Source organism: Rhodofomes roseus (genome assembly GCF_022264815.1).
Source record: "Rhodofomes roseus strain CIRM-BRFM 1785 chromosome Unknown C8Q71scaffold_19, whole genome shotgun sequence".
Classification (NCBI taxonomy): Eukaryota; Fungi; Basidiomycota; class Agaricomycetes; order Polyporales; family Fomitopsidaceae; genus Rhodofomes; species Rhodofomes roseus.
The window spans coordinates 34083-60413 of NW_025952975.1; the positions used below are offsets into that span (position 1 = coordinate 34083).

The following is a 26331-nucleotide window of genomic DNA, read 5'->3' on the forward strand; positions in this document are numbered from 1 at the left end:
GAGATACAGAATAAGATAGGATACATAAGGGGTCTATGAGATTGGATTGGGTACATAAGGGATGAAATACAGGACTCTTGGAGGATAGAATGGGATACATAAGGGGTGTATAGGATTGTCATAGGATTTATGGGGTTGGACCGGATTAAGAAGGCATTGGCCCGTCTCATATGTACTATTACCAAGATATTGATTACCAATGTTCCAATGCTTTATAAGCACTTGTTACTGTACATACATAATGGACTATTACCAAGTTTCTAGTGTGTTCTTACTCACTATGACGAGATGCTTTCAATACTGATACAAGAGCTATTGTATGCTGGGTAGATTGTGGTTATTGCTGATTACCAAGTTACAATGGGTTTGTATTGCTATACAAAGGAATGGCTGTGCTATCCTTAGGCTGTACACCAAAAATCTCTTGCATACCTTGCTGATGCCTTGGGAATCAGTCCTGAAACTGTGGCTGTACTGTGGCTGTGCTAGGATGACTCCATAAAAAAGCTTGCCTTGTTGAAAACAATGAAGTGTAAGGCTATGTTCCTATTGTGCTCCTAGAATGGCCTCAGAAAGCAGTGTAAGTGAGTCAAGGACAAGTACTATAACACTCCTTTATTTTCCAAACCCTTCCATGCAGCTCCATGGACTGTGTCCTCAGTAATAGCATAAAAGGCCCCTAAGCACAGTCAAGGACATCCATATCCATCATCCATCTGCTCTTTTCACCAAAACTCACCTTGTGAGCCACTCAAAGATTTACTTTGATCTGAGTGCTAAGTCAGCCATACTAGCCACCTGGCCACTGTCAAAAGTACTCATTGATTGATTCTTGCAACAGTGAAATAATACTTAGTACAGTCCTTGCGCTACTAGGAAGGTTGAAGTAACTCATTGAATGACCTTGAGAGTTGGATTCAGTAAGAGAAGATGCTTCTCTATAAACCCATCCTGTACTTTGGTAGTAGTGGTCAATTAGTCTCTGTATCAACTCATCCCAGACTAGCATGTTTCAGTAGTATTACTATGATTAAAGGAGTTAGCCTAACAAGCAAGTCTCATAACTACATGCTGGGAATTGCCTTAGTGAGCCCCTCTTGAGCATACACCTTGTGCTGCTACATTAGGGTTCAGTGACTTGCCATTGTCACTTTGTCACTTTGAAGTCAATGCCAGCCATTGAGACTTCTATTGAACATCTGTTGTGTGGATTCAACTCCAAAAAGGCCTTTTACTTGGAGTTGGCCTTTGAATACTAATCCTGTGTGATCAGACCTCATTCTCTATTCTAAAAGGCTCTACTAATTTCAGCAAAATCCCCATTCATTGCTGACTTAAGGTCATCATTAGCCTACTCTTCCCAGTTCAAGGGCAATACTGCATACTTGTATAGCAGCACTGACTACAGTCCTACCCTCTTTTGTAACTGTTGTGGATCTGGTATCCTCATTGCAGCACAACTTTGTGCTGTTTTGGTAATTGCATTGCCGGAGATTACCGAGGTTTTTACTGTTTGTTACCACTTTGTATATGCAATACAAATCTCTATCACCAAGGTTACTATTCCTTTCAACTTGGCAATACACTCAGTATTCAGCTGTCTAAAAATCAAACTGGAACCATAACAGAGTAGGATGCTATATTGTGCCCACTTTGCTACACTAGTACACTGCAGTGCTACCTTTCCATTAATGGGCACTTCTTGCCGGCAGCCCAATCAATTAGCACACTTGTACTGAAGAATACAGAGATCAGATTTATAATTTCTAAGACATGGAAGTGCATGGACTGACACACAGTTTTAATTATAATGGCTGGTTGGTCACTGAACACTCATCATGCTCATGATGTATCCTTCATCACAAAGAAAGGTGCAGTATCCCTAGTGCTTCAAGTTCAGCATCATGATTGGCTGACATCTCCACATGTGGCACAAAGCCTGAGGGTCTCATGTTTCCTAGGCAAGGTATGATGAGCCCCCACTTTTCAAAGTTACTTGAAGTTCACTAACCATGCTCTGCATCTGTGCAATGTGAACCATCTTTTTATACAAGACATAGGTATCACCTGGTTACACATATGGTATTTACAAGACACTTGTCAGTGACATGTACATCATCATTAATGTGACAGAGATCCAATCCAAGGAACAAACTACTGACTACCTTCTCTCTTAAAATTGAGCCATCTATACCTAAGGTGTATCTTCAAGCCCACGCCCATCACTTGGTATGGCCACAGATGCCAAAGGATGTATCTGTCCGGCCTGCTTTGGCTGTGCCAAAACAGATAGAGATCCTTGTACACTCACCCTCCTGGAGGAAGGCAAGCTGTCTTCTCCACGGTCGCTCTGCCCACTCTCCGTCCGCAGCCTAGAACCCCCATTGCTTACGGAAGGGATAGCAGGAGAGATCGGTGGTAGCCTTGCCCAAGGCAATCTGGAGAGTATCCAACCTGTCCACGTCTTGTCTCGTTCCATACGTTCGCGCTCTTCTCGCCGCCGCTCGAAGACTGCTCGATAACGCTCGTAGCTCTCGCGGAAACCCCGATCGACGCGGGATGAGAATATAAGCTCACCACGCGGATTGGAGGCCGGTGGGATGGGCGGAATCGGGACGGAGGAGCTGCGTTTGGTGCGGCTAGAAGGGGGCGAAGGGGAGCGGCGGCGAGGCGGAGCGGCAGGAGCGACCGATGCCGGCGTTGGTCGAGGAAAGAGCAGAGTAAAGGGGTTGAGAAAGGCAGGCAGTTTGGAACGGAGTGGAGGCTGGCGGACGTTCAAGTACATGTTGAAACTTCGGAGGGCGCGGTTCGCATGCGGCACATACCTTCTCGCGACCAAGGGCGGCATCGCCAAGATTGAACATTTGTGCGACATGAACAAGGACGAACGTACCGGTTTGGATATCCGATCTTCTCGCTATACATCCCGGAGGCGAAAAAGAGCACCAGAGTCGTCACACTGACAAACAACAGACCCGTAGTGAAGTACGGGTGAATGCTGATGTCTGTACGCTCCGTATAAAGATCCGAGAACGCCGCGCGGAGGAGCACCGCGTAGGGGATTGACAGGACGTTGGTTTGGAGTAAGACTTCGCTCGCGAGGAAGGTAATGATGACAAGCAACTGTGCGAGGAACACTGAAAGATGTCAAGGTATCAGCAACAAATGACCGGCGATACAGCTGATACACACGCTGGTAGCGATGCTTTCTGCGGTTGAGGGAAGCGGCGTTCGTCTTGAGGCGCTCCTCGAAGAGCAGGAGATCGCGGTATGTCGCTGCGTCGTAAGCAGGCTGGAAACCACGACCGCTAGTCTTGGAGGACGAGCGAGGCGCCATCGTGTGTGTGCCGGCCGTCTGCGGTGACGAGGCGGCAGCAGAGTTGGGCAGACAAAGTCGACAAGGATGGCGGTCGACGGGAACGACGGGCAGACTCAGAGCGCGCCGCCCCTTTCACGCGCTTGTTGGACCACAGTTGACTGAAACTCAATGCATTCTTTCTCTCATTCTACCGCAAGTGCGCGTCGACAGCTGCTGTAGCTAACAGCTCATATAAATGTACGAACGCGGTTGAGAGCACCGACGATAGCATTGACCAAGGACGACATACACAACGAGGAGGTCATGTACCGTCACCTCGTCTGAGACGATTGAACTTCGGAAGCATCTCCTTGAGATACTCTGCATGTTTCCTTCTCAGATCCGCCTCTTGTACCTTGCCACGCCCACTCCATATGCGTCGCTCCGCGGCAGGGCCGTATATGACGGTGTACTCGTCGAGGATCTCGTCCTCGGTGGGGACGACGAGGCAAGCGGCACCGATCACGCAATACGAGGAGATGCGGACGGTGTGGTGGACTCTTGCGCGGGCAGAGATGGTGTTGAAGTTGCCGATGCTAGGGCATTCGACACCTGGGATGCGTTAGCGATGCGCGGGACGAAGGGCGGCGCAGCGACTCACGGCAGCCGATCTCAAAGAGATTGTCATCGCCTATGCGCATGACTTCTTTGCGACTGCAGGGACGGTGAGCGGTCGCGAGGGAGGGGAGGGGAGCACTTGCCGGTTGACGAGGATGACGCCCTCCTCGACGATGCAGCCGGCGCCGATGACTATGGGGCCGGCGATGGCAAAGATGGTGGCCTTTGGATGGACGATGGTGCCTGCGCCGACGGTGATGTCGCCCTTGAGCTCGACGTCCTGGCAGACGACGGCCTTTGAGTGGATGGTGAACTTGTCGCGGCTGGGACGGGGAGGTTAGAGTGTGGGGGACTGGGCACAGGACGGGCGGGGCACATTGGGGGCATGCTGGGGCTGGCGAGGGCGACGGCGGCGACGGCGGCGACGCTGGGGACGACGACGACGACGACGACGGGGCGTGGGCACGGGTGGTGGGGGAGGAGAAGGCGGCGGGCGGCTCTGGCGCCTTGACCCGATACCCCTTCCTCCGTCCGCCAGTGCCTCCCGTCGCGGGGCTCTGACCTTCTCCTCGTCCTCCTCTCGCCGTCGCCGCCGTCATGCCCCCGTCCGCCGTCGCCCCGCCCGCCCTCCAGGAAGCCACGCGCCATGCGACCGTCACCTGGCAGGACGACCTCAAGGCTCTCTTCGACCGTGCCAAGGACCGCTTCCCCGATGTCGTCTGGGAGCTCTTGAACGAGCATGACAGCAGTGCCCTCAACGGCGCAGAGGAGGTCTGGGGCCACAAAGGTACGCACGATCCCAGTCTCTGTGCCGCCCGACTCACGACTTGCAGCCGTTGTCTACGCACGCGCTCCTCCGAGCTTTCAAGCACGCTATTTCTCCTTCAAGCCCGCCCCGCTCCCTTCCTCGCCGCTTCCCTATTCCTCGTCGCCCACAGGCACCCTGCCCGCCCAGTCTGCTCTTTCCCTCACTCTCGGTGTCGACTTCACCTCAGTCTCTCGCTCTCCGTCTCCCTTCCGCGCACCCTCGCCCTCTCCGTCCACCGGCACTGGTGCTGTTCTCCGGATCCCGATCGCTATCAACCCCATCCTTTTCTCCAATGAACTCGAGTATCTCTACACGGGCAAGGGCTTTGGCGAAGCCTTTGAATTCCTCTTCGACTCCACCGCATCTCGGGAGGAGGGCGACGAGGAGGAGGCACGCATAGACAAGCTCCGCAAAGACCTTGTCTTCATGTGGCGTTCCCGTCTCTACTCGGACATTCGCATCTCGCTGACCGGAATCTTCTCGTCGACGAACCACGAACCAACCACGGCCATCTTTTCGTCTCATCGCTTCATGCTTGTCTCGCGCTCTGATTACTTCCGCACGCAACTGCAGGACTGGGCTGACTCGCTGAAACCTTCCAGCGAGCCGCTTACCGTTACTCTGCCCTCTCCTCCCTTCACGCCTGCCTCTCTGCATTTCACCTTAGGCTTCATCTATACCGGGACTCTCGCTTTCTCGAACCGCACGTTTGACCTTGACACGGCGTTTCATATCATGCGCTCCGCCTCCTACCTCTCTATTGACACGCTATATGACGAGATACAGGCACGCATCGTCCAGGAGATGATGCATGGACTCTTCCACGCCTTCCTCGAGTTCTCCGAATACGAGGCCGCAACGGGAGGGAAGTGGGGTACGGGCGGCTGTCGCTGCCGACAATGCGCACGGCGGGCCCCGCGGGTCCTCGAGTTTGCAATCTCCGAAGACGTGAAGAACCCACACTTGGAGCGGGGTGCTCGACGTGCGCTTGTAGGGTTATTCGGTGAAGGCTGGTGCATCACGGAGTTCGCGCACTTACCCCAGAAGACTCGCGATGCCATTGTCAAGGGTCTCGCCAAGAGGACGACACCCATGAACATATTCCCCCTTCTGTTCGCGTCGCATGCAGCCCTCGCTAGGTTGGGTACCATCATTGACAACTGGTCCGATACCGTCAAGGACATGGTCCTGACTGCACGCAAGACGATCGACGAAGTGATGTGCTCACAAGCGGATCAGTGTTTTGAGCAACCTGAATGGCTTGACATCATGGAGTCCGACGGGGTACGCTTTGAAGATGGGGAGAGGGTAGAGTGGGCAATGGATTCCATCCGAAGAGGGTTGAACGAGAAGAATGCCGCGGCCCTCTATCAGGTATGTGTGAATGCCTGCAGTACTGAATGACACTCTGAGCCCACCCGCAGACGCTTGTCTCTGCTGTACTCCTACGCCCGCATCCGACTGAGCCCGACCAAGCAATGCTATCGGCGACCTCGCACGTCCGTGTGTCTGTAGAGCAAGCCCGCGTAGACATCCTCAGATGGCTCCGAAGACGTTACCTGAATGTCAAGCAAGAAGGTGGTTTCGACTGTCTCGAGCCTTGGGCTGCGAAGGAAATCGCTTCCGGTACGCTGCAACCTTCTATGCGTTTGCTCTTTGGCTCACAATACACCTGATAGAATTAGAGCTTTCCGTTGACGACATGTTCAGTCCCGTGTCACCATCTGCCGCCCCTCGGGGGACAGGTAGAGTGGGGCCACGCGTCAGTGTTGCAAAGGCGGAAGATGAAACTGGTAGCATGCATTCGCTGCGTACTGGGCTTCACAGTCAATCGACGACGTCCAGAGCTACGGACGCTGTCAAGTCTTCTAACGCATCTTCTCGCTCTGTCGCGAGGAGCACGCTTTCCATGACTTCGAGGACAAGCACCGTCACAACTACGCGTCGTCTGGCGCTGTCGACGGGTCGACCGGATTCAAAGCTTACACCAAGTCATGTCACGAGCCCACCTTCTGTTCGTTCAGGCCTGACGTCGAATGGGCCAGCGCCGTCGCTATCAAGCCGCGCAAGTCTGTCTCCAGTGCCTGGACGGCGCAACGTATCCAGTCATTTGGCACCTGGTGATCGTGCTTCCAAGGTGCGCTCGAGTGCCGCCTCGGTGAAGTCACAAGCGTCAACGATCCGCAAAGTCTCTCCTGCTGGATCATCAGCGCTCAGGCCCTCGTCTGCTCTCTCAGGTCGGCCATCTTCGACCATGTCCAACAACACGAGCGATGGGTCGACAGCGTTCGAAACAGCGAAAACTGACATCACGCCAGTTACTGCGCGTAGCCGTCGTGGTTCTACTGCGTCGTCCGTGTCTAACCTGAGTGTTCGAACGACTGGCACCTCCCGGACAAATGCAACCTCGACGCCGAGATTACCACGGTCGCGCGCTCCGTCTACGGCGTCGAAACCCAGTACCCCTTTGAAGAAACGACCGCCGCCTTCCCCAGTGGACTCCAGGACGAGCCCCGCTGCGAGACGGACGGCGTCGTCTACCTCTGTGCGTTCGACTGCATCCACGTCCCCGGCAGCACCTCGCCGGACCGTATCGAGACAGCCATCGGGGGCGTCTTCTGTTCGTTCAATCGTCGCCAAGGACGGCTCTGGGACAGTCAAGGGTAAAGGCAGGCTGGGCGCAAACGCGACACACGAGAAGCAGGCCAGCGTCGTCTCCACGAGCAGTGCCGCTACCGTGAAAGAATCCTTAAAACGGAAGAGTTCGTCGGACACGATCAAGGAAGCATCAACGCCGCAGCTACCACGCGGTGCCACGCTGGACATTGGCATTCCGTGCATCATCTCGTCAAAAAAGGCACGATTCCGTGCCTTTGCACGTTATATCGGCGAAGTGGAGGGCGAGCTAGGACCGTGGGTTGGTGTGGAGGTTCCAATGAACGATACGTGGCCTGGCGAGAAGCTCGAGGGTCGTGCATGGCATGACGGCACATGGGGCGGTATCCGATACTTCGACATCGGTGCCTCGAATGACTGGGACTACGATGACGATAGAGCAGCAAGACGTCGCAAATTCGACTGGGCCAGCAGTGGCAAAGGAACGCTGAAACGGGAAGGAGATCAACTGAGCATTGACAGGGCAAAGAGGTTGCGGAGCGTATCCCCCGTGGCATCTGACGTCTCCAACTCGGAATCAAGAGGATTGTTTGTCAGGCCACAGCAGGTGCTGTACGTTGTCGACGCTGTCGGTTCGGATCTCTGAGGAGTGTCGCCGCAGGCAGCGAGATACCCTGCAGTGTACCTATGCGACTATATGATGAAGCTACTGCGTACTCTACTCTGCGTATTATTTCGGGATCATACCTTGTACACTTGCCAATTGCTCTCGTACCTGCATGATCGGGCTTTGCATTTGTATCGACACTCTTTTATATAATCTCTTCTGTTTCCCCCTTCACTGCTGCGTTATTCTACGCAGTACACCGAATCTTTTTAATCATTGGCCTTTATGTCTACTGCATGCAATACGTGTTCGTCGTTCTACAGTGCTACAATGACCGTCAATGATCTAGTCGAACATATGCTTGCCGCGCCACCTAGCTATACCCAAATTCGTTCTGTCTACGAGAATGCGACTACATCCAAGGATCGAACAGAATCTTGCCGCACTTGCCCTTGTCGAACAGCTCGTAACTCTGAGCAGCTTGATCAAAAGACACGGTGTTCTCAATGAGGCTTGCGTCGTCTCCAATGCCTCCGAAAACATCCTGCCGCTTCACCAGTATTTCCAAGGCAAGCGGAAACATGGCGCGGACTGGGCAACGCCCGAAATCGAGCGATACGTTCTTGTTGTACACGTCTCGGCCAGTGAAAGGGATTGGAGGCTCTTGATGAACGCCGACTGAGCTAATGATACCGAACGGGCGGACGAGACTGTACGCCAGGTCGAGTGCGCTGTTGTTCCCAACAACCTAGCCAACGCTCAGCTGCTAAACACCCATCCGTGGAAGGCACTACTCACTTCTAGGACGGCATTGCATCCCGCGCCTCCTGTCCACAACTTGGCAAGATCCTGAGCCTCGTCTATCGCCGCCACTACGAACGCGCAGGATTGCTTGTCATGGCTGTTGATCTTCGCATACACCGCCTCCATCTTCTTTCTCCTGGCCTCGTTGGGGTCGATTGCCACAATTCGGCAGTCAAGGCCTTTCGTGGTCCGTATGTTCTCCATCATATGAAGCAAGCTGACAGCGGCACACTAGATAATCGGCAGATCAGTTGTCCGTCTCTGCCTTGCGAGTCAGGAGCACATACCACTCCAACCGGTCCAAGACCCACGATGGCAATCGTCAACGTCCGGTCTGCCGTTTCCAGAGGCTTCATTACCCCAGTGCCTGAGAGAACCAGCCCGTCGCATGGTACGAATGAACTCGACGGATAAGCAGAGCCCGTAAGCATCGGTGACAACTTGGGATGCTGTAGCGCCTGCAAGGCGACAAACACGCCCGTGGGCAGAATGTCCGCGAGCAGGAGTAATGAGCTATCGGCGATGTCGAGGACGCGCGCGTTTGACCTGGCTAGTGCAGTGAGGCTGAACAGCGTCCCTCCGGCTTTGGGAATCCGCGCGTATTGTGCTTGCCCGCCTGGGAGAAGAGGGGTGCCGAGGAGCGCAGAATGAATGCAGCGGCAAGTGAAGCCTACCCTACAGAAGCTGGCCCGAAATTCAGCTTCGGCTACCTGGACGCAGGACGTAGATGCTACTTACTGGCATTCACCGCACGAGACCGTAAACGGAGACACGACCTTGTCGCCTATCTGCAGAGTCGAGTATAGTTCCGGCCTTCCTGTGGCTCCCGGGTAGAAGCTCGACCCGAGAGCGACAATCTCGCCAACGAGCTCATGTCCACAGATTAGCCTAGCACAAATTTATGGTTATTGACCTGTTAACAGCCTGGTGGTGAAACAATATACTCGGCGTCGACGTCCTCATGACCCCTATATATGTGGAGATCGCTTCCACACAGTCCGGCCAACTGGGACCAGCGGACTCGTCAATATCTCCACCGTTGGACGAGCCTACAGAGACCTGACCTTGATCTTCACGAGCGCATCATCAGGCTCAATGATCCTGAACACAACATGATGATATGAGCACTGGCGGTTAGTACGATTGCTGTAGTGCGCCGCTTACTCTGGAATGGGGATAGTCTCCACTCGGATGTCATAAGCGGGCGGATACCACTTGACAGCGCGTTGTGTTCCCTGCGGATGGTTAGCCATGGTCGAGGTCCTGGTCGAGGTCTAAGTGGCGGTGGAGTCAGAGCGATTCAACGCAGAGGATGGCGGAGTGGGTACAGGTACTAAGGCACCGTATGATCGCAGATCGGAATATCGGAGATACGGATCCTATTGAACGCTCCCCTAACATTATACCGGCAAACACGGCACCGATCGTGGCAGAAGAGGGGCAAAATCGCCGGATCCTACGCGCGCGCCAGAGTCACTTCCATCGGACCACAGCTCAGACGTAGCGGCGAACGCCGCGTGATAGTCCTGGCACCTACCTAGAGCTCACAGTGCGCCAAAAGACCACAACGCAATACCCATTGAGGAGCCGTAGTCCCTACCATGCGCATCCACGCAACATTCTGTAGCTACTATTGCGGCTATCCGCATGCGATGCAATGTCTCTCAGGACGAGATGACAGCGGAGTACACGCTCGTCGTGAACGTGACATCACTGCCGCTAGTAGCCTCCGAGCCTGCCTCGAACGTGGTGAGATACTGGTCGCTCGGGAGGGACTGCTCAGAGGTGAGGTACTTGAGGAAGAGGTTGACATCGCCGGAGAAGCTGGCGATGGTGCTCGACGGGAGGAAGGAGTAGACGTAGTTGTAGCCGTTTGAACCGTAGTACAGGTCCCTGGGGCGCGCGCGTGAGGCTGTGAACACATGGCGGGGAGGGGTGCTACGCACCAAGTGTGCCCGGCGATGGAGAGCCCGGACTCGATGGGCACGGCGTTACCGGCCGAGCTGTAGTTGTAGGAGATGGGCCCAGAGTTGTAGTTGGCGAGCCAGACCATGATCTCCCAGTAGTTCTCCGACGAGCCGCCAGAGGTCGCGCTGGGAAGGAGGGTCAACTCCGGCGGGGAAAAGAGAGCGCAATGATGCATACGAAGTAAAGAGATCGTAGGCCACATCCGAGACGATGGTTCCCGAGCCAGACTGACTCCAGGACCACGAAGACTGCGCGCAGACGAGTGGGCGTGGGGTCATACACCGCGGCGGCGCGGGACGCACCTCGATAGAGCCGATATCGCTCAGCTGAACGTTGATACCGTCGGTGAGCTCGATGTTGGTGAAGGTTTTGACGCCGCTGCCGCCGGACCAGGACCACTCGCTCTCCCAAGCGACGGTGGTCCCGCTGAGGCTGATGAGGTTGGCGCAGTCGGAGCCAGTCGCGCCCGAGATGCCCCACTGGTCGAGGTTGAGAGTGTACGGGCTGGCGGTGACGGTATCGTACTGGCCGCAGTGGGAGGAGGTGTCGACGAGGGCGGAACGCGGGGTGGGGGCGGCGCGGGCGAGTGCACCTAGGAGGAGAGCTAGAGAAAAGGAGGGCATGGTGAACGGCTTGTGAGCGAGCGAAGACCGGGCGAGCTCCGAGTGAGAAGGGCGTAGGGGTGCTGTATTTGAATGTGCAGAGACTGCAGCCATGCACACTCGGAATACGAGGTGCTCACAGAGTACCTGGGTTCCGGCGGCCCGGGCGAAGTCTATAGGGAGAGCTCGTGGATTGCAACGGTTGCTTGGGAGTGTCCGGACTTGGGGCGCACGGGCGCACCACGAATGACGTGGGCGGAGGAAGGCAGCGGCGATGCATCAGGAGAGCATGCTTGTGACTGGGATGTTAAACTCGAGCGGGCGAGTGCAAGGGCGGGAGACACATGGCTTCATGGCTGAGAATCGCACGGATGGCGTTGTCTCGAGGACCGGGCCGGGCGTTGCATGTGTACGAGAGAGGGTGCAAGGGGCTCGTGGGTAGAGCGATGTTCGCGGCCAACGTAGACCGGGCACATTATTGTCCATTGTCTTTGGGTACCGTTGGGTACGAGGAGACCTGTGGTATACTTGGCGGACGGCGCCGCGGCGCTGTACTGAGCACGAACCCGCTCTTGAGGCAGCACCTCCTGCTGCGCAATGGGTACGAAGCCGCGGCGGACAAGCAACGCGTCAGGCTTTGGCGGTGCTGTCATTGGCAGTGTCCTTGTCCGCTGCGGACGGCACGGGCGTCACGTATGAGTGTTGCACTTCAGCTACGGGAGCGTACGGTTTCGGGCAGAGAGGGTAGCGCGAGCAGGCGGCCGTACGGATGATGTGAGTTGGGTGCACTACTGCCAGTGCAGAGGGGGGAGCACTGCCTGGCCGGTGATGGGCTGCGGATGAGACGAGCGGTGTCCTCGGAGGGAGGCGGTGGCGGACCCGGGTGTGGACGCTGCGGGGGCCTCTGCGCCACCGCCGAATAGGGAAGCGGCGGGGACAGCGACGACGACGAGGGCGGACACGGCGGGGACAGCGGACAGACGACGACGACGAGGGCGGACACGGCGGCGACGGTCGAGAACACGGCGGCGGACGGAACCCTAACCACGGCACTGGGGCACTGGACGGCGTGGCTAGCTAAGCGCCGATGGGTATTCTTAGCGTCAGCGCGTCCTGGACGCTACTTAACACGCCAGAGCAGCCGTCGAGTGCGTATGCGATGGCCGCGCCGCCTGTCCCTCCGCGCCCGTTCAGCAACTACGACGACTTCCACACATCCCAGCGGCCGTCGCCCCCGCCCATCCCGCCCCTCCCGCCGGGCTTCGACCCCGCACAGGCGTCGGGCCCGCACTTTGAGGATCCCCTTGTAGCACCCCGCCCCCACAAGCTGCAGCCCGATCTGCCAGCAACCGTGCGTTTCTTATTCTTCGTCTTCATCCCTTCCCTTCCGCCGCCCGGCCACACCCATCAGCCCGCCATCGCCACTCAGCGGTGCGCGTTGCCGCACTTCCCATGGCGACATGCCACTCCGTAGAGGCGTGTCTACCGCACGCCACCTACGTCTTTGCGCGCTGCATCCCTGCCCGTCTCCAGACGAGTCGTGCTAGACCTGGCGGTCGCTTGTTGTCCGAACCCAGCACCTGCGATCTGACTGGTGACAAACGTGCGCCTTGAACGCCCCTTCTGCATAGCCTTCCTTGTCCCTTGCCAAATACTCATCTTTCGCTGCAGATGGCACGCACGCTTGACGAGCTCGCCCAGCCACCACCACCCCCCAACGGCCCGTACCAGCGCGGTCGCTCCCCAGCCCACTACAACCCCGCCCCCGGCTTCGTCATGCCCGCACCGACCAGCCGCTCTCACAGCCGCGGCCCGAGTCCCCACCAACACCCACAAGCCGAATGGAGTCCATGGGCCCCGCCGACCGCCCCTCCAATGTCTCAGCCGCAGCCAAATGGACACTACAACCCCGACGGGCTCTCCGCCCAGTTCGCGAACATGTCTTTCCAGGAGCCTCCACCTACTCAGGCGTACCACCCGCGGTCCACCTCGGTCTACTCCACGTATGGCCCACCCATACCTCCCCCGCAACAACCCGTCAGCACCTCCGCCCCTGCTTCGCTCACTGCCCCTCTGCCGACCATCCCCGCACTCGTCGCTCAACTACCACCCATCCAGCAGCCAGGTTTCGATCCAGCCGTCAAGATCGCTTGGTGCCGCGATGTCCTCTCCCTCGTCACCCGCGCGCAGCAACTCACGAACCCTGATTATGCCGCAGCAGGCGGCGATCCGCCGCAGGGCCCCGCGCGCATAGACGACCCCGAGCTGCAGCGCCTCGTCGACGTCGCGGTCCCGCTGATCGTGCAGATGGCGAACAACACCGCGACCCCGAAGCCCATCTGGGCCGCGGAGGCTCTCTACCTGCTCGCGACGCTAGAGAGCAGCGGCGCGTTCCCAACGTACGTTTCCCAGGACCCGCGCACGAGCTTCCGCCACTGCGAGCAGGCCGCCAAGGCGGGCTTCCATGCGGCGTGGTTCCGCCTGGGGAGGGATTACGAGAACTTCAAGGACGTGGAGCACGCACGGCAGTGCTTTGAGCGGGGCGTCAAGAGGGGTGTCGAGAGTTGCATATACGTGAGTGCTCATTGCCTCGGATACGTCTCGCGATGTTCACGCGCGATCATAGCGCATGGGTATGGGGAATCTCATGGGCCAACTCGGTCTCCCTCCCAATCCCGAGGTCGCATTACCATTGCTCCACCGCGCTGCGACGCTCGCATCTGTCGACGTACCGCAGCCCGCCTACGTCTACGGCCTCCTTCTCCTCAACGAGTTTTCGCACGTCGAGATCCCGCCCCATCTCTTCGCGCCCTACATCCCACCAGGCTCGAACGCCGGCATGGAGGCTCGCAAGCACCTCGAGCGTGCGGCCTACCTCAACTTTGCCCCCGCGCAGTACAAACTCGGGCATGCTTACGAGTTTGCGCAGCCGCCGTTCCCGTTCGACGCGCTGCTGAGCGTGCAGTACTACTCGCTGGCGAGCCAGCAGGGCGAGGACGAGGCGGACATGGCGCTCAGTAAGTGGTTCCTGTGTGGCGCGGAGGGCGCGTTCGAGCGCGACGAGGGCCTTGCGTGGACGTTTGCGGAGAAGGCGGCGAGGAAGGGCTTGCCGAGCGCGGAGTTTGCGATGGGGTACTATGCAGAAGTCGGTGTCGGCAGCCCGAAGGATACTGAGGTGGCGAAGAAGTGGTATGGCAGGGTGCGTCTCGTCGCTGCGACTCGAAGGAGAGTGAGAATTGACTCTCTCCCAGGCCGCGCAACATGGCAACCCCGATGCGGCGGAACGTTTGCGTGCGCTGTCGCAGCCCGATGCCCGGCGGATATCTCGTGAACAACACGAGTCTCTCGCAGACACGACCATCGTGCGCAAGCGCACCCTTGCACGACAACGTTCGCAAGCTCGGCACGGACCCTCGGGCGGGCGGCCTCCAGGCCCAGCAGCGCAGGGCGCGCAGATTATCCATAACGTCAGGCAGAGCTCCCTACGACATGGTCCACCTCCCAACGGCGGTGCGTTCCCGCCCAGTGCGTCTGCACCTCAAGTGGGCGCGCCAGGATATGGTGCGCCGGCGCAGCTCCCGGCGAGCGCGTCGCAGCCACATCTGCCGCCCGCGGGGTCGCCTGGTCCGGGGGGTCAGCGTCCTTTTGCCAACGCGACGCGCTATAGCCTCGTCGACCCTGGATCGCGCTCGGCGTCGCCTGCAGCTCCCGGCGGGAACCGTGCAGGCGTCGGCGCCGGCGGGCTGCCCTCTCGACCAGTGCCACAGCGGCAGAACAGCGGGCAGCCAGACGTGTCGAGCCCTCTGGCACAGGCACCGCAGAAGCCCGGTCCGCAGACGTTCGAGGAGATGGGCATCTCGACGGGTAAGCTGGAGGAGAAGGACTGCGTTATAATGTGAGAGGTGTCGAGACTCGGAAAGACAAATGGACGTCCTATGCATAACGCGCAAAGACTCTTTGGACGGTGCTCGAATTCACTCGGACTTTTAAGGAGCTCTCTCGTTTTGTGTGCTTTCGTATATTCGGTGCATGTCGGAAAGGGTGGATCAGTTTTCGGGTGACGTCGTGACCTCTGTAAATGAGCTTCCCTGTAGTACAATCGACCTTCCATCGCATGCTTGACTCATGTTGCTGGGTCAGTTTGAGGAAGGATCATCCAGAGCGCGGATAAGCATTGTCCGGTTGTTCTAGTTGATCTGCTAGCAATCCACGGACTGCACTTGACTGGTGACCAGTCTTCGTGTTCACCTCAACGCGTACACACGAGGATGTAGCGCAAGATGTGGTGCGACTCAACCAACATATCCGCTCATGTCCAGCAGCTTCGTGTTCGTGAAGGTGACAGACATGCACACAAGACACTCGAAATACCAGTGCAGAGGCATCATATTAAACGTAGCTACAATACATGAAGTAATGTCTGCATCTTCGAGAATCCAAATCCCCAGCCGAGCGCGAAGCTCTTCCGATTCGGACGATATTCGTGAAGCTTTCAATCTTTGCCCCGTTTCCCCTAACCGTCGCCCACGGATAAAGAGCGACGTAGTGAATAATAGGGCAGTGCAGAAAAGGGGAGAAAACAGGGGGTATGACGAGAACAGGACATGACACACTGACCGCACTCACACTGAATTGAGAACTGCTCGGCGACCAGGACCAACATGGATACATACCTACGCAAAACGAGACGACTCACAAGCTAAAGACCATGCGCACATGCATGTCGGGCCAAGAACAGTCGTCGTAACGACGATGCAGCGGATGTGGTAGGTACATACAATGCGACACGATGTCAACTAACCTTACGCGCGGAGCTGGGCACGGAGGTTGTTCTCGAGGTTGCCCTTGGGGCGGATGTACTGTACGTAAGCGCCGTCCCTAACGAGTGATGTGAGCTGCGTCGTGACGAAGATGAAAAACCCAGACTTACTGCAAGACCCGCTTCTCCTCCTTGAGCTTGAGGTAGTCCTCACGGTTGACGTTCGTGAAACCCCACTTGCGGGAGACGATGATCTTCTGGCGACCGGGGAACTTGTACCGTGCGCGGCGGAGGGCCTCCTGGACGACAGGAGCGTTCGAGTCCTTCGTGCGGACCGAGAGGATGATCTGGCCGATGTTCACACGGGCGACGGTGCCGTACGGCTTGCCCCAGGCACCACGCATACCGGTTTGCAGACTTCGCAAGAGAAGTCAGGATCAACACGTAAGAACAGCGACAGCATGCGACTTACCGATCGGCACCCGCGCAGGACAACATCTTGTTGATGCGGATGACATGGAAGGGGTGGACACGGACACGGAGATGGAAGGAATCCTTGCCGGACGTCTTGGTGACGTACTTGTTGGCGCAGATACGGGCGGCTTCTAGCGCCTCGCTGGAGAGTTGCTCGTACTCATCGGAGACGAGGTGGCAGCAGTAGGGGAACTCGTCGACGGAGGCACGCTTGCGGCCGAGGTCAAAGATGCGGATCTGTGGCCGGGTGAGCCTACTGGACGACGGTGCATGCTGCTCCGAGACGAACCTTTGAGTCGGGCACACCACGGTTGTAGCGCGACTTGGGGTAGGGCTTGTTCTTGCAGTAACGGTAGCAGCGAGCGGGACGGCGACCCATCTTGATTCTAGGCGGGAGAGACGAGTATCAGTACTCACGTCATCCTGGCGAGACCGACCCCATCCATCGTCTGCAGCCTGCATCCATCCTCCAATCGACGATAAACGCAACCAACAGGCCACACGACGGCATCCGGGGGATAGAAAGCGATACTCACAGAGGTTCTGGTGGGCGTGGGGGCGGGAGATGGGGCTTGTCGTCGCGGAGGCCGCCTTTTGAGCCGACCAACGAGATGACAAACCATGCACAGCCCTCGCTGAGTAACCCTCGGCACTTGCCGCCAGCGCTTGCTGACTCCGCAGACCCAGCTATCCATATGCAGTAAGCAGGGGACCCGCGGCAGTCCCCGCGGTCCATGACAAGTAGGCGTGGAGTCCGCGGTATCCGACCTCCTGGAGTCATGTTCTGAACTGTGTTCTATCTCGCAGTTGCCGTCCTCGACCTCCTCTCGCGCGGCCAGGCCTATCTACGCCCCCTTCTTGACCAATCGCTTGTGCCAATATCCAACGCAGAAGCCGACGTCGTATGGCCATACGTCGCCCTCGCGCCTACATACAGCCCCATCTCATTGAAGCCAGGGTGGCGTCTTGCCCATCAACAATACAGGATTCATATCGCACCTCTCCGAGCGGTCTAGCCGGGACACAGATACTTTCGGATGGGAGGCGTGTTGCTAAGACCCCTCCCGCCGAACGTCTATGCGTCAAAGAGTGTCTCACAAGCCAAATCAGACGAGTGCGCATCCTCACTCCGGACAACCGTTGCCCTCGGTACGCTCTCTGTACGCAGCATCACCTGAGCAGCTGGTGATATGGGGGCCTTCCGCCGCCTCCTGTGACTATATCGCTGCCTTCCGCGACAACTTTATGTACCAATCGCATAGCCCGCGGACTCATTCTCGCACATCCAACTACACGTGGATGTGTTCTCGTCCGAGCCGTCACAGAGTGAGGGCCCCGTCCTTCCTCTTCGTGCGCGGTACGACTCTCACCGGGTGCATCGTGCTTTTCATTTCGCACTTTTTCTGGCGCCGGGGGCGCTACCTGTGAACACTGTTTACCGATGTCTCTCGTTCGTCATTTTCACTCTTCTCCCGATCTCGGACGCTCTCCGGCACTGAAATACTGTGAATCGAGGACTGGTGACGTCTGCTCATCCCTCCACTCCGCCCAGCTCTGCGCAACTTGACCCCCACTGCCGTTTATGCGTTTCATGTACCCCCAACGTCCCGGGCCCGCTGTCTATCACGTTCGTCGCTCTTCCAATGGCTTGCACGACATGTACTGGGCCGGTGGATATTACCCTTCCGGTGCGCATCCCCCCTCTCTGACTGGGCATATCTGATCATGCTCGTCGTCGCGCGAATGCAGCACCGGAGATGCGCACGGTCTATTCACAGCCTGCCGTGCAGCCGCAAATGATCTACAGCCCTCAGCTTCCGCCGCAGCGACACTACCTGTCGCGAATGAACCGCCCTTATAATCAACCCGTTCTCTGTTGCGACACTTGTTGCGGCGGTATTTGCTGCGATGCTTGCTGTGACGACCTGTGCTGCGATTCTTGCTGCGGTTGCGGGTCAGTCCTTGCCATACCTCATCACTTCTCGGAGTCTGACGGTTCACCTACCTATAGACCGGACTGTTGTTACTGAATGTGTTTAGAAGACGACCCCGAGTTTGCACCCTCGAATCAGTTCCTTACTCTCCTCAGCGTATAAGTTGTCTAGGTTTAGTCTTGTCCTGCCTTTCTTGATACCCGGCTCTTGATTCCTCCTCGTTCACTTACTGTAGTTGTACTTTCTCGTTCACGAATAGACTCGGATCCGTGTTTTATTGCCCATAGACAACCGTGCTGCATGTACCAGTACACTCCCATGCCTTTTGCTGTACTACATATCAAACCCCGGGGTCGTCTTCTTGTTCCCCCAAATGAACATCATTGCTGAGCTGGTCAAAGTCATCGTCGCCAATGTCTGAGTCTTGAGAGCTTGAGACCAGGGACGGGATCGGCGGCCTCCCCAACATCCTTCCTTTTTGGGAAATCTCGATCGCTCACCTAATCACCCCTTATCCGGTATCGCTCGCTCGCGCATCGTCCGCCCAGATCTCTCCAGGCCACCTGTGTTTGATTCCGCTTTGACTGGAGGGCCACACTGTCATCGGTGTGGCCAAAACATGTACTATAAATACAGATAAATTGAGATGACTTGCTACACTAATCCCTCGCCCCTGCCATGCCTCCAAAAGCACCAACCTTCCGAGTTCGTTTCACAACTGCCAGCAGTGGCCCAAGCCATGACTCCGAACACGAACCCTGCGAGGCACCTAGTGGCGGCAAGAGATCTATGAGTGCCCGAAGCACGGCGGCTTTGGTACCTGTCGAGAAGTTGGTCTTGTCAACTGAGCAACGCGCTGCAGTAAAGGACCTCTACGACAACAATTTGACGGGAAATATGAACACGTTGTCGGATCAACTGTTTGCTACGGATGCCGAGAGTCAACAGCAAGCTCAATCCCTTCTCAGAAAATTGAAGCTCAATTCCGACGCACTCGAGAGCATCGGCACTTGTTGGGCACAGCAGTGGAGCCGGAAAACGTCGAAATCGCGAAGAGTCCTGTTCCAATGGTGAGCTTCTGCAGTAAGATGCGACACACTAAGTCTGGACTGACCCGAGATCCTACAGTCGCTGCGGGTACGACCATCAAGAGACAAATAGCAAGAAGCGGAAGGTTCCATTCCCGTTCACAAGCTGCCTTGCACACTCTGAGGTGACCTACGTTCATCCAACCTCGGAGGTTTTACGGATACGAGGGTACCTCGAGCACAATGATGCTTGCGAACAGGCTGGCATAACTCAGCGTCCCGCTATTCCGGTGCATCCCGATGTCTACAAGACCGCGTTGGAGCAGCTGCAGGAGGGGGCAACATGGGCGGCTGTCAGACGGAAGAATCAGGAGCTTGTTATGGCACACGCTTACCCGAACTTCCCCACTGAAAGCCTGCACAACTGCCCGTATCGCTGGGTTCTCGTTCGTGGTGACAATCGTGCACTTTATCGCCAGTTCAATCGGTCACGAGGAATCAACACAAAAACACCTGCGCAAATCAATATTGACGAATGGCTGGACGAAAGCTCGCCATCATTCAATCGCACACTCAAAGATGCTATCTTTCATTACAAGGCACGTGAAGACAAGGGTGAAAGGCTGGAGGTATGCATCGCAACGACTGAGATGTACGAGGCAGCATGGACCTATGCGCACCAGGATCAATTCTTGCTCGATGGCACCTTTGGGATCTGCAACAGCCGGATCTTACTCTTCATCACTATGGCTATCGACAAGGATCGCAAAGGCATACCTCTGGCTTTTCTGATGTTCTCCGCCCCAAGCGGCAACCAGCATACCGCTGCCGGTTACAATACCGACATCCTCGCGAAGTTGCTGGCAGAGTGGCGTGTGGCAGTGAACAGTCATGGGTCCAGGTTTGGACACTCTGGGGAGCAATTTCAGCCGTTGGTGGCCATTACAGATACGGACATGAAGGAACGTGGGGCCTTACTTCAAGTTTGGCCCCAGCTATGGCTGCTTCTCTGCAAATTCCACGTCCGGCAATCATGGAAGAACCATCGTGATCGCGAAGTTGGTAATGCAACTGCAGTACAACACGACGTTCAAGACCGCCTGCGACATCTCGAGGAAAACTTGCTGCATACCCGGACGATCGAGCTAGCCCGAGAGTTGCTTGAAGAAGAACGTCTTGTGCTTGAACAGCTCGATGACATTGCTGCAGAGAAGGGAATTGTCCACGTGGACTACCTCCTTGGGTACTGGACGACTGACAACCTGTGGAAGAGTTGGTCAGATTATGGCCGATCTGTGGCTGCATGCCTATTGCGTACCGAAGTCGAGGGCGTCCTCACGACAACAAACCATCTTGAGGTCTTCAACCGGGTTCTCAAGCGTGGTCACATCCGTCAACATGAACAGAATGGCCGCCGCCTCCGGCCTGATGTCATGATCAAGCTCATGATCGAGGTGATCATCCCGGCTATTTTTCGCCAGCGTCGCATGGAAGTGGAGCAGAACGTACGTTTACGGGAGATGATCGCACAGCTTCCAGGAGGTACTGTAGCACTTGGTCAACAGTCACCGAGTCAGCAAGGCATGGCACCGAAAATCGGGATCGCATACCTTGTTCTGGACGAGGACCGGGATACTCGAGCGGAGAGGTTGATCACGGAAGGCCAGCTCAGTCAAGCTGTTCTGAGTGAAGATGATGCACGCACCCTTCACTTCGAGTGCTGGTCACAACGTGCATTAGCCGTGGAGAAGACGTCAAACAAGTATAACATCAAGGTTACCTTTGACGGTACCGCAACTTGCACATGCCACGACTTCTTGAACCGCGGCGGCGCATGCAAGCATATCCGAGCTGTCATGATCCGGTTAAAGCAATACCGTTTGTTGGGGATTGCATCAAATCTTCCTGAAATCACCCTTCCTACGTCTCTGGCTGAGGCGTACGCTCTGCAACTACGTCACACTGAATCTCGTGAAATCCAATGTGGCGGAGATGCAGTGGGTATGCCTGCACGATCTCCAACGGCGCAGGCGGCATCCGCAATCATTGATATGCTGGATTCTGACGAGACATGCTTAGAATCAGAAGACGAGAGCACGAAGGACCACTTACCTAACTCAGATGGTGCGCCAATCATGAAGACAGTCACTGCAATTCGGGCGGACTCGGCGGACACGGATATTGGACAGCTGCCCCGTGACGACTTCAACTTCGTATGTTTTGTTTTGCGATCTTTGTTATGGACCAACCTAATCAACTTCAGAGCGCACTCCTCGGTTCGAGCGCAAAAGCCGCCCTCGACGAACAAGCTGTTTCGCGCACCTTATTTGAATTGTCTAGAATGGCACCCAAACTTGATCAATTACGCGAGTTGCTAGACGGCAAGACGATCAGACAGACGGACAAAGCAAAGGCCAATATTTTTCTCGCGTCGTTGCAGCAATTCACAGCCACTTTGGAGCAACTTCCGATCTCAGACAGGGAGACCTCAGACGGCCAAAATGACCAGGTTCCCACGCAGCAGCTTGCTGCGACAAGCGCGAGCGCAAAGCACGTTCCAGACACACACCAAGAATCACTCACCGAGCACCCAAAGATCCCTTCCGAAGGCCGCCCAACAAAAAAGCGGCCGCTGCCTCCGTCGCCCGAGAGGTCGCAGAAGAGGCGGGATTCATATGGGGTCTTCTAGGGACTCGAACGAGCGCATCTTTGATGGTCCGGGTTATGTAGCCTCACTTATGTCTTGTAACACTGTTGTCTACGAATTCCATGGTCTGGTGGTCGTTGAGGCGGTAGGACCATGAAGTTGAGCGGCGCTGCCATGGTCTGAGTCGCCAGGTGGCCTGGAGAGATCTGGGCGGACGATGCGCGAGCGAGCGATACCGGATAAGGGGTGATTAGGTGAGCGATCGAGATTTCCCAAAAAGGAAGGATGTTGGGGAGGCCGCCGATCCCCAGGGACGAACGAAGCCACAACACGTGACCGAATCGCGTCCAGGCGCCTAGGTTCGTTTACGCGCATTGGGCTGGTCATTGCTGCTGCCACCATCCACCGACTCGTGCACAACGCGTTTCTGCCCTTCTTCACGCGTAGAACCCAACATAACTGTGCATGCTGCTATATAGACTACTTAAGCAGGATTGCAAGCCATGGAGACGCGTAGTTTGCCAGGTAAGTAACCATGACCCGCCATGACCTGCAGAAGTCCTCACGAGTGCTCGCGTCTGTGCCGCAGTGCGCGCCCTGTACACCATCAATATCTCCCCGCAATACATGCTAGCGAGATGCGACGAGACTATGGACGTCGAGATTATACGCCCGGCGCCGCGTGCGGGGGACCCGGACGATGCGGACGCCGTAGCGTTCGGCAGGATCCCGCTACGACCGTGTCTGGAGGCCATATGTGACGCGAGGTAAGTTAGTACACCGTAGAACTTCCGATCTAAATCTTTGCTCGTCGCAGTCCGGAGTTATTGCTCGATCCAAATCGCGACTTCTCCGTATATGTCCGCGACCCGCTCGAATCATACAGGTTCGTACTCAATTGTCTCTAACTCTGGTCAGTCCTTTACTCTATCGCAGCCAAGGCCATCCCCCAGACTCGCTCGGCGTCGCACTCGGTCTGGGCCTGCTTTCTCGGGGGCTGCGTGACTCTGGCAGCAAGAAGGTCGTGGGCACCCTCATGAACGATAGCTCAGGAGAGGATGCGCTCCAAGTGCTGCTGACAGTCAAGGAAGTACGTGACATAGTAGCTGATTGCGGGCTAGAGCGTGGACCTGACTGTCTCATTAGTGCGCAGTTAAGCCAGGACAACCCAAGTGGGCTAACGAGAGAAGGAGTCTGCTCTCTACAACGCCACTTCCCATGCGAGCTTCGTCATCAACATCCAAATCAACATCCACGACCTCCCGAAGCAAGTCTTCTGACCACAAACAGGCCAAGAGCGCGTCAAGCACATCACGCTCCACTTCTGGGACATCATCTGCGAAACGATCCAGTTCTTCCCAAGTCTCTTCCTCAGTGACGTCTGCGCAGACGGCTGCGACATCACATTCTACGAAGGCGGCCTCTCAGCCACCTGCTGAATCCAACCCAAGCGCGCTGCACACTCTACTGTGCGCCCTTGCCGCCACGCCGGGGAAGAATAGCGGATTGCTTGGCGCCATTTCTTCTATCGACGCATCCGCGACCACAGGGTCTGCCGAGAGTACCTCGCAGCCCAATTCTGCCTTGGTAGATGCTTTGCGCGTGCTACTGAGTGCGCCGCAGGCTCCGGTAGCTCCACCAGGTACCGTCTCTCCTGCCGACCTCACGCGAAACCCTACATCGTCGTCTGCGGCTACGCAGTCGCAAAGTATACCTGGGCACGCTTCGGGCGCCCAGACCCAAACCCCTGCGACGCTGAGATTCTTGACTGCGCCTGGCCCACTTGCCCTACCTCAGGCATTCACCTCGTATTTCTCGTCGCGCTTGGCCGCCGCCTACGTCAATGTGAAGCAGCAGCCGCCCGAAGATGACGAGATCGTCTTCTTGGACAAGGAGAACGTCAACCCCAGTGCCTTCAAGAAGAAAGAGCGTGATGGGAAGGGGAAGGAAGTATGCAAACCGCCTCCAGCTGCGTCCACTACCGTACCTGGGCCTGGATTGGGTGTACTGCCAACTCCAGCCCCAACGCCTGCGGCTGGTACGACCGAACTACCACCCACTCAGCGTGCCCGCACATCGAAGGAACCACCTGCAGCCGAAGGACAGGACGACCATCATAGGAGCCGCACCACCTCGAGTTCAATCTCTATCGATGCGCACTACCGTGATCACACGATCTACCATCCTGTCATTCCCATTCCGAAGCTGCGCGAGTTAGAGCACTCTTCATCGCCATCGTCGTCTTCCAGCCAAGGGGCTGCAGGGTTGGGAGGTAGAGGTATGAAGCGAAAGCGGACGCTGAGCGAAATCATGGAGGAAAAGGAACGCGAGCGAAAGCGGACTCTGACCAGCAGCGCGGAGACTGCTGACGCGGAGAATGTTGTGGGAAGTCCTGGCAGTTCATCTCCCGGACACTCGCCGAGGGACAAAGGTAAAGCAGTCGACCGCGGCGCTGGCTCAAAACCACCCTCTCCGCCGAGGGCGAAGCGGAGACCATACGTTGTTCCTGAATGGGCGCGAACAACAACTGCGACGCAACCTCGCCTCGCGGAGCATGTACGGGCGCAGCTTGAGGCAGAGCAGGTGAAGAAGGAAACGGAAAAGGATGCCAGACGACAGCGCAGAAGAGAGAGGGAAAGACAACGAACACGAACAAGATCGAATCCCGCGTCGATGGCCTCAACCGAGCCCGCGCAGATGCCTAGTGCTGCGGGGACAAGTGCTCCGAGCTCGCCCGTAGTCTTGGGGAATGCGAGCAAGGCAAACCAGCTCTCCTTGGCTTCTGGGACAAGGCCGAGGACACCACCAAGACCTTTAGTCGCAGAGAGCTCCGATTTTGCCATATTCTCATCTCCACTCAGGTCGCGATCAACACTGCCTGCCTCTGGATCTTCAGCCTCGTTACAAGGCTTGCTCGCGGTCGCCCCAGAGCAAATACCTCTGCCCTCTACGCCAAAGACGCCCAGAACACCAAAGACCCCGAGACGGTCAAGGCGATCGCTCACGGGAGACGATGATGACCTCTTCGGGTCGCCTCTGTTCACGCCGAAGCGACGACGCTCGGTGTCGCGGTCTCCAAAGCTGCCTAGCCTGTACAAAGGTAGGGGCCCGCTGTTCTCCGCCCGACGGTCAAGTGGAGAGCTACGCACGAGCAGCTCGCAAGCCTCGAGTCATGCAGACGACCAGGCCGCCGATGAAGATGATCCCCTGTCCAGCACCTTACCAGTCGCGAGCAGTGACGCCGATGGATTCGATGATCCGTTCTGGGGCCCAGTGGGTCTTCGTGGGCGTGAAGAGCGGCCGGGTAGGCGAAATTGGGGCGAGTTGCTACCACCGTCATCTCCTCTGCCTCCGTCAAGCCCGATTCTGTCTCCAGTCGATGGGGACGACTGGGGAGCTGAGGAGGCTGCAGAGATGGCGGACGACCCGGATGCCGACAACGAGGAACCTACGTCGCAGCTTACGCCAAGGGCTGTGTGTGCGGGAGACGGCGTCGCAAAGCCAGAAGCGTCAGCACCAACCCCCACGGAGTCTGACTTCCCCACACCGACGACATCAGAGCTTGGACTCGATGCTGGGGAGAGCGCAGCAACGTCTGAGGAACGGCCACCGTGCGAGGCCGGGACCGCATACGCTGATCCATTCATAGTCCACTCCCAGAGCTCCGAGGGTACCGAAGACGACTCGACGACACTTGGCCAAGGCTCGACCGACGCGTTCAGCGGGCTAAGCTCAGACTTTGCCGACTGGATGGGCGGCCTTTCAGAGCCGAACTATAACCCGGCCGAGTGGTTTGGCACGGACTCTGACTCGCTGGCCTCGAGTGAACTTGAGGCTCTGCTCAGCGACCTGCCGGCTGGCGGCGTTGGGGAGCCAGCGGTCAACGGCTGCCTCGATGATGCAGAGGTAGCGGCGTTCTGGGAGTCCTTGAAGCCGCTCATGTCTGTGGATTCAGGCGGCAACGAGGGAGAGGTTGGGCAAGCGGGCGCAGTGGGTGTGAGCGCGGAGAAGTTGGCGGAGAACATACAGTCTTTATTGGGCGGATGTGTTCTGTGATTGTAGATGGACGGACGTGTTCGCAGTGGACTACGGAAGGACTTCTTTCACTGACTGCTTGCTGCTGTACGTCGCGCGTCCGTCGATATTTACATTCAATTTGTTCAATATG

At 56.8% G+C, this 26331-nt stretch overlaps 9 protein-coding genes across 9 annotated transcripts; 4 read left to right on the forward strand and 5 right to left on the reverse strand.

Moving 5' to 3' along the window:
• Nucleotides 1-2185: 2185 nt before the first annotated feature.
• On the reverse strand, nt 2186-3496 carry C8Q71DRAFT_774165 (Spo7-like protein-domain-containing protein). The gene is made up of 3 exons (XM_047924509.1): nt 3193-3496; nt 2894-3137; nt 2186-2825 (listed from the first exon to the last, which is right to left on the reverse strand). Exons 1-3 carry the CDS (start codon nt 3335-3337, stop codon nt 2195-2197), a joined length of 1020 nt encoding a protein of 339 aa, XP_047775871.1. The 5' UTR covers nt 3338-3496; the 3' UTR covers nt 2186-2194.
• On the reverse strand, nt 3474-4402 carry C8Q71DRAFT_774168 (trimeric LpxA-like protein). The gene is made up of 4 exons (XM_047924510.1): nt 4293-4402; nt 4060-4239; nt 3960-4012; nt 3474-3910 (listed from the first exon to the last, which is right to left on the reverse strand). Exons 1-4 carry the CDS (start codon nt 4301-4303, stop codon nt 3621-3623), a joined length of 534 nt encoding a protein of 177 aa, XP_047775872.1. The 5' UTR covers nt 4304-4402; the 3' UTR covers nt 3474-3620.
• A 25-nt stretch (nt 4403-4427) lies between these two features.
• Nucleotides 4428-7986, forward strand: C8Q71DRAFT_909620 (uncharacterized protein; the record flags this gene model as incomplete). The annotated part of the gene is made up of 4 exons (XM_047929053.1): nt 4428-4703; nt 4750-6098; nt 6149-6350; nt 6404-7986. Exons 1-4 carry the CDS (start codon nt 4514-4516, stop codon nt 7984-7986), a joined length of 3324 nt encoding a protein of 1107 aa, XP_047775873.1. The 5' UTR covers nt 4428-4513.
• A 373-nt stretch (nt 7987-8359) lies between these two features.
• Nucleotides 8360-10004, reverse strand: C8Q71DRAFT_860399 (chaperonin 10-like protein; the record flags this gene model as incomplete). Its single annotated transcript, XM_047927794.1, has 7 exons — nt 8360-8695; nt 8746-8982; nt 9039-9435; nt 9490-9639; nt 9696-9757; nt 9816-9852; nt 9916-10004. The coding sequence occupies 7 exons, from the start codon at nt 10002-10004 to the stop codon at nt 8360-8362; spliced, it is 1308 nt and encodes a 435-aa protein (XP_047775874.1).
• Nucleotides 10005-10236: 232 nt separating this feature from the next.
• On the reverse strand, nt 10237-11550 carry C8Q71DRAFT_190748 (glycoside hydrolase family 12 protein). Its single transcript, XM_047916869.1, has 3 exons — nt 10897-11550; nt 10698-10844; nt 10237-10644 (listed from the first exon to the last, which is right to left on the reverse strand). Exons 1-3 carry the CDS (start codon nt 11433-11435, stop codon nt 10416-10418), a joined length of 915 nt encoding a protein of 304 aa, XP_047775875.1. The 5' UTR covers nt 11436-11550; the 3' UTR covers nt 10237-10415.
• Nucleotides 11551-12439: 889 nt separating this feature from the next.
• Nucleotides 12440-15675, forward strand: C8Q71DRAFT_774181 (uncharacterized protein). The gene is made up of 4 exons (XM_047924511.1): nt 12440-12672; nt 12993-13895; nt 13948-14520; nt 14573-15675. The coding sequence occupies exons 1-4, from the start codon at nt 12481-12483 to the stop codon at nt 15218-15220; spliced, it is 2316 nt and encodes a 771-aa protein (XP_047775876.1). The 5' UTR covers nt 12440-12480; the 3' UTR covers nt 15221-15675.
• Nucleotides 15676-15689: 14 nt separating this feature from the next.
• On the reverse strand, nt 15690-17111 carry C8Q71DRAFT_774186 (60S ribosomal protein L10). The gene is made up of 4 exons (XM_047924512.1): nt 16844-17111; nt 16553-16791; nt 16252-16497; nt 15690-16199 (listed from the first exon to the last, which is right to left on the reverse strand). The coding sequence occupies exons 1-4, from the start codon at nt 16931-16933 to the stop codon at nt 16124-16126; spliced, it is 651 nt and encodes a 216-aa protein (XP_047775877.1). The 5' UTR covers nt 16934-17111; the 3' UTR covers nt 15690-16123.
• Nucleotides 17112-19047: 1936 nt separating this feature from the next.
• Nucleotides 19048-22352, forward strand: C8Q71DRAFT_875534 (uncharacterized protein). Its single transcript, XM_047928390.1, has 3 exons — nt 19048-19558; nt 19617-21752; nt 21800-22352. The coding sequence occupies exons 1-3, from the start codon at nt 19167-19169 to the stop codon at nt 22203-22205; spliced, it is 2934 nt and encodes a 977-aa protein (XP_047775878.1). The 5' UTR covers nt 19048-19166; the 3' UTR covers nt 22206-22352.
• A 192-nt stretch (nt 22353-22544) lies between these two features.
• Nucleotides 22545-26219, forward strand: C8Q71DRAFT_875548 (uncharacterized protein; the record flags this gene model as incomplete). The annotated part of the gene is made up of 5 exons (XM_047928391.1): nt 22545-22688; nt 22753-22930; nt 22981-23049; nt 23100-23253; nt 23310-26219. The coding sequence occupies exons 1-5, from the start codon at nt 22667-22669 to the stop codon at nt 26217-26219; spliced, it is 3333 nt and encodes a 1110-aa protein (XP_047775879.1). The 5' UTR covers nt 22545-22666.
• Between the last annotated feature and the right edge of the window lie 112 nt (nt 26220-26331).

Coding starts and splice junctions, on each gene's coding strand:
- C8Q71DRAFT_875534 (XM_047928390.1), top strand. CDS start 19,167: ATGCCTCCAAAAGCACCAACCTTCCGAGTTCGTTTCACAACTGCCAGC. Junction 19,559..19,616: donor CGAAGAGTCCTGTTCCAATG/GTGAGCTTCTGC, acceptor GAGATCCTACAG/TCGCTGCGGGTACGACCATC. Junction 21,753..21,799: donor TGTTTTGTTTTGCGATCTTT/GTTATGGACCAA, acceptor CCTCGGTTCGAG/CGCAAAAGCCGCCCTCGACG.
- C8Q71DRAFT_190748 (XM_047916869.1), bottom strand. CDS start 11,435: ATGGCTGCAGTCTCTGCACATTCAAATACAGCACCCCTACGCCCTTCT. Junction 10,845..10,896: donor GCCTACGATCTCTTTACTTC/GTATGCATCATT, acceptor CCTCCTTCCCAG/CGCGACCTCTGGCGGCTCGT. Junction 10,645..10,697: donor TCCATCGCCGGGCACACTTG/GTGCGTAGCACC, acceptor CGCGCGCCCCAG/GGACCTGTACTACGGTTCAA.
- C8Q71DRAFT_774165 (XM_047924509.1), bottom strand. CDS start 3,337: ATGGCGCCTCGCTCGTCCTCCAAGACTAGCGGTCGTGGTTTCCAGCCT. Junction 3,138..3,192: donor CAGAAAGCATCGCTACCAGC/GTGTGTATCAGC, acceptor GACATCTTTCAG/TGTTCCTCGCACAGTTGCTT. Junction 2,826..2,893: donor AAGATCGGATATCCAAACCG/GTACGTTCGTCC, acceptor GGTCGCGAGAAG/GTATGTGCCGCATGCGAACC.
- C8Q71DRAFT_774186 (XM_047924512.1), bottom strand. CDS start 16,933: ATGGGTCGCCGTCCCGCTCGCTGCTACCGTTACTGCAAGAACAAGCCC. Junction 16,792..16,843: donor GTGGTGTGCCCGACTCAAAG/GTTCGTCTCGGA, acceptor ACCCGGCCACAG/ATCCGCATCTTTGACCTCGG. Junction 16,200..16,251: donor GAGGAGAAGCGGGTCTTGCA/GTAAGTCTGGGT, acceptor ATCACTCGTTAG/GGACGGCGCTTACGTACAGT.
- C8Q71DRAFT_774181 (XM_047924511.1), top strand. CDS start 12,481: ATGGCCGCGCCGCCTGTCCCTCCGCGCCCGTTCAGCAACTACGACGAC. Junction 12,673..12,992: donor AGCCCGATCTGCCAGCAACC/GTGCGTTTCTTA, acceptor CTTTCGCTGCAG/ATGGCACGCACGCTTGACGA. Junction 13,896..13,947: donor GTGTCGAGAGTTGCATATAC/GTGAGTGCTCAT, acceptor GCGCGATCATAG/CGCATGGGTATGGGGAATCT.
- C8Q71DRAFT_774168 (XM_047924510.1), bottom strand. Junction 4,013..4,059: donor GGCGTCATCCTCGTCAACCG/GCAAGTGCTCCC, acceptor CCGTCCCTGCAG/TCGCAAAGAAGTCATGCGCA. Junction 3,911..3,959: donor TCTCTTTGAGATCGGCTGCC/GTGAGTCGCTGC, acceptor AACGCATCCCAG/GTGTCGAATGCCCTAGCATC.